The sequence below is a fragment of the Zingiber officinale genome, chromosome 9A, assembly GCF_018446385.1.
Source record: "Zingiber officinale cultivar Zhangliang chromosome 9A, Zo_v1.1, whole genome shotgun sequence".
NCBI lineage: Eukaryota > Viridiplantae > Streptophyta > Magnoliopsida > Zingiberales > Zingiberaceae > Zingiber > Zingiber officinale.
In genome coordinates, this window is record NC_056002.1 from 6,241,312 (window position 1) to 6,245,067 (window position 3,756).

The following is a 3,756-nucleotide window of genomic DNA, read 5'->3' on the forward strand; positions in this document are numbered from 1 at the left end:
TTGAAAGAGAGAAAAAAAAACAAAGGGAGTAAATATGGTAAATAAATGAAGATGATTCGAAGGTGAGTAGATGACTACCAAGTGATGACAGTGATTATATATTGCTCGGAGATCTAAGGGCATTTGTATTAGTTAGAACGTAAATATATGTTATATCTTAAAACGGATGTCACATATTTATTATATTAATATCCCTTATTAACATAGATTTATATTTATTTTAACATTAGCACTCATTACTTGTGAGTCTTATTGTAAAAATAAGTGTTTCGAATTATTGCTATTTGACTCGGATCCTTTAAATCAAGGTATTTCGAATTGTTTGTTGATACGGACAAAATAAAGGAACCCTCTAAAATGATTTCAATATTGGACCTGGAATCATTTATTCATCTTTATTCTTTATATTCAATTTTTTTTTATTTTTTTTATAAATCTGCTCATTAATAGAGTTTAAAGAATTGAAAGTTGTTAATATGTTGGATGTTATAATACTCATTCACATTGATTATAATACCATTTGAATGTTATAATACTCACACATAATGTAGATGCTCCTAGAGTGCATGAAGTTTAGATATACCATATAGGAATAAGATCTTTAGTTTATGGATCGATATACAAAAGAAATATATATAGATGAAGTTTACCAGTAAACATTTCAATTTATGAATTGTTCGAAAATATAGATAGAAGAAGGATTCATGTAAAAATGGAAAAAAAAAATATTTGAGAAGAAATATAATGAATCTTCAAAGAAAATTACATTTGTAGAGACTCTCATTTGTTTTTCTTTTCAATCATGATATTTAACTAATTTGGCTTCGTACTTACTACAAACTAAAAGGAAGAACAAAGCAAATAACTAAATTTAATGGGAAGAATTTGTTCATTAGCAACACAGATCTTGTTGCCTCAGTTAGGTGTTATTCACTATATATTAAAGGCGTAAATGAATCAAACATTTACAAACAAATTTAAACACTACTAAACTTGTTTTTGTTAATCTTCATAACTAAAGTCTATGCACAAATTAAATATATAAAATTAAAATAGAGTAATTTTTTATAATATTTAATTATTCATAATACATTAAAAATTAAAGAAATTATATAAGTTTTATGGATTTATAAAGACAATAAAGCTGTTAGTTGAGCTTGATATATACAAGGCTTGAGTTCGAATTGGATAAGCTTTTTAATTAATAAACAAGTTCAAACTTGATGAGATTTAATTTCTTTATTATCAAGTCTGAATCGATAAACATGTAGTTGGAGAAGCTGGAATCCAGTAAGTGACCTAGAAACAATCTTCAACTTGGCTGTGTAATATCAAAGGCATGTTTATATCAAACATTTACAAACAAATTTAAACACTACTAAACTTGTTTTTGTTAATCTTCATAACTAAAGTCTATTCACAAATTAAATATATAAAATTAAAATAGAGTAATTTTTTATAATATTAAATTATTCATAATACATTTAAAATTAAAGAAATTATATAAGTTTTATGGATTTATAAAGACAATAAAGCTGTTAGTTGAGCTTGATATGTACAAGGCTTGAGTTCGAATTGGATAAGCTTTTTAATATAAACAAGTTCAAACTTGATGAGATTTAATTTCTTTATTATCAAGTCTGAATCGATAAACATAAAGTTGGAGAAGCTGGAATCCATAAGTGACCTAGAAACAATCTTCAACTTGGCTGTGGAATATCAAAGGCATGTTTATATCATATCAACATTATCACACGAAGTGCATCGTTTCATCATAGCACTAATTAAGCAGCTAGCGGCACTACGGATTATTAGTGCCTTCCAAGACGATCGCATTATTTATAACTTTATAAGTTGGATGAGAAGGGAATTTTCTTCTACTTGATAATCCGTCTCTATAATTTGAGATTAGCCAGATACAATTCTACTCACTACTAATTAATCTGCTCTAAAATGGAGAAAATGCAAATTAGCAGCTTTTACTCTTCCCTGCTCCTCCTCCTTGTGCTGCTTCATCTTGCTGCAGAAGTGAGACCTCAACTGAGCTCCGATTTCTACGCGCAGAGCTGCCCCAACGTGCTCAAGGTGGTGCGACGCCAAGTGTTGAATGCGGTGAAGACAGAGATGAGGATGGCGGCTTCGCTGCTCAGGCTCCACTTCCATGATTGCTTCGTCAATGTCTGCCTCAAATGAACTCCCTTGTTTCTCTTGCGCGTCTTCAACTGCTTCAGATAGAGGTTCTTCTCGCTGTGCAGGGCTGCGATGGTTCCATTCTTCTCGACGGCAGCGACGGCGAGAAGTTCGCCTTCCCCAACATAAACTCTGCTCGGGGATTCGAGGTCGTCGACGCCATCAAGGCCGCCGTCGAAGACGAGTGCGGTGGAGTCGTCTCTTGCGCGGATATACTCGCCATTGCTGCCAGAGATGCTGTTCTTTTGGTGCCTACTCGATCCTCTGTTTCTGTTCATTTAATTGTGTCTGGTTTTGGTTAATTTGGGGCGTAGCAGAGTGGTGGGCCTTCGTGGAGAGTCCTCCTCGGCCGGAGAGATGGCCTCGTCGCTAACCAATCCGGAGCCAACTCCAACCTTCCGTCTCCGTTCGAAAGCGTCGCCGCCATCTTCCAGAAATTTAAGGACGTCGGCCTCGATTCCATCACCGACGTCGTCGCTTTATCAGGTTAACTATTTCAAGAAGTTGGTGGATTTTAACATGAATCGACTTTATAATTCACTACCGTTCCTGTTCAGGTGGGCACACGATCGGGCTGGCGCGATGTTTCTTGTTCAGAAACAGGTTCTCCGGCGACGACATGCCGCTGGAATCGAACATGGCGTCGGAGCTGCAGAGCCTCTGCGCACAGAGCAGCGACGGCAACGCGACGGCGGCGCTCGACCGGAACTCGGTGGACGTGTTCGACAAGCATTACTTCACGAATTTGAAAGGAGAAAGGGGGCTGCTGTCGTCGGACCAGCGGCTGTACTCCGGCGATGACGCCGCGACCAAGGCGCTGGTGGAGATCTACAGCGACAACGTGGCGCTTTTCTTCGCCGACTTCGCCAAGTCCATGATCAGGATGGGGAACTCGAGCCCGCTCACTGGGAGCGCCGGAGAAATACGAAAGAATTGCAGGGTTGTGAACTAAGGCTGTGCTGGACGTACTCTGGTAAATGTAATAAATAATGTAATGTAATTATTACATTACTATATTTGGTAAAGGACTTTCGCTTGAGAAAGAGTAATGCATTCAACTCACTGTGTAGCCTTCGTTAGTCACTTAACATATACCAGCTCCGGCTGAGAATAACTCGACACGATTAACTTTTGAGATAGCAAAATGTGTTTATATGTGCATTCACTTGGTTAAGGATTGTCAACTAGTGTCAATGTACTGTGAAATCATATAAAATGATCCAAGTCTTTAAAGTTTCATATATCGTCAAGCCAGTTGTTTGGAGTTGTCTACTTCAACCATATCCTATGATAACACTCAGTAGCATTTATCTTGGTTATACAAAGTTAACTTACTTGTCCAACTTATCTGGTTGATTGAAATCTTCTTATGCTAACACAAATTCAAATAAAAAAGTCATATTACCTTTTATCAGCAATTCAGTCGACTTAATAAAATTTCAAGTAACTCAAATCATGTCCGGTTGGCTAAACTCCTTGTTCAAAAATTCAAACCCAACATGTGAACCTTGAAATTATAATCTTATAATCTCATTGAAAGCTTACTCTCTTCTAGACTTCATCAAT

General features: G+C 36.5%; 1 protein-coding gene across 1 annotated transcript; it reads left to right on the plus strand.

The window, feature by feature from the left end:
- The first annotated feature begins 1,871 nt into the window (after positions 1–1,871).
- Positions 1,872–3,252, plus strand: LOC122018628 (peroxidase N-like). The gene is made up of 4 exons (XM_042575998.1): positions 1,872–2,178; positions 2,256–2,438; positions 2,508–2,676; positions 2,748–3,252. Exons 1-4 carry the CDS (start codon positions 1,954–1,956, stop codon positions 3,140–3,142), a joined length of 972 nt encoding a protein of 323 aa, XP_042431932.1. The 5' UTR covers positions 1,872–1,953; the 3' UTR covers positions 3,143–3,252.
- The last annotated feature ends 504 nt before the right edge of the window (positions 3,253–3,756 follow it).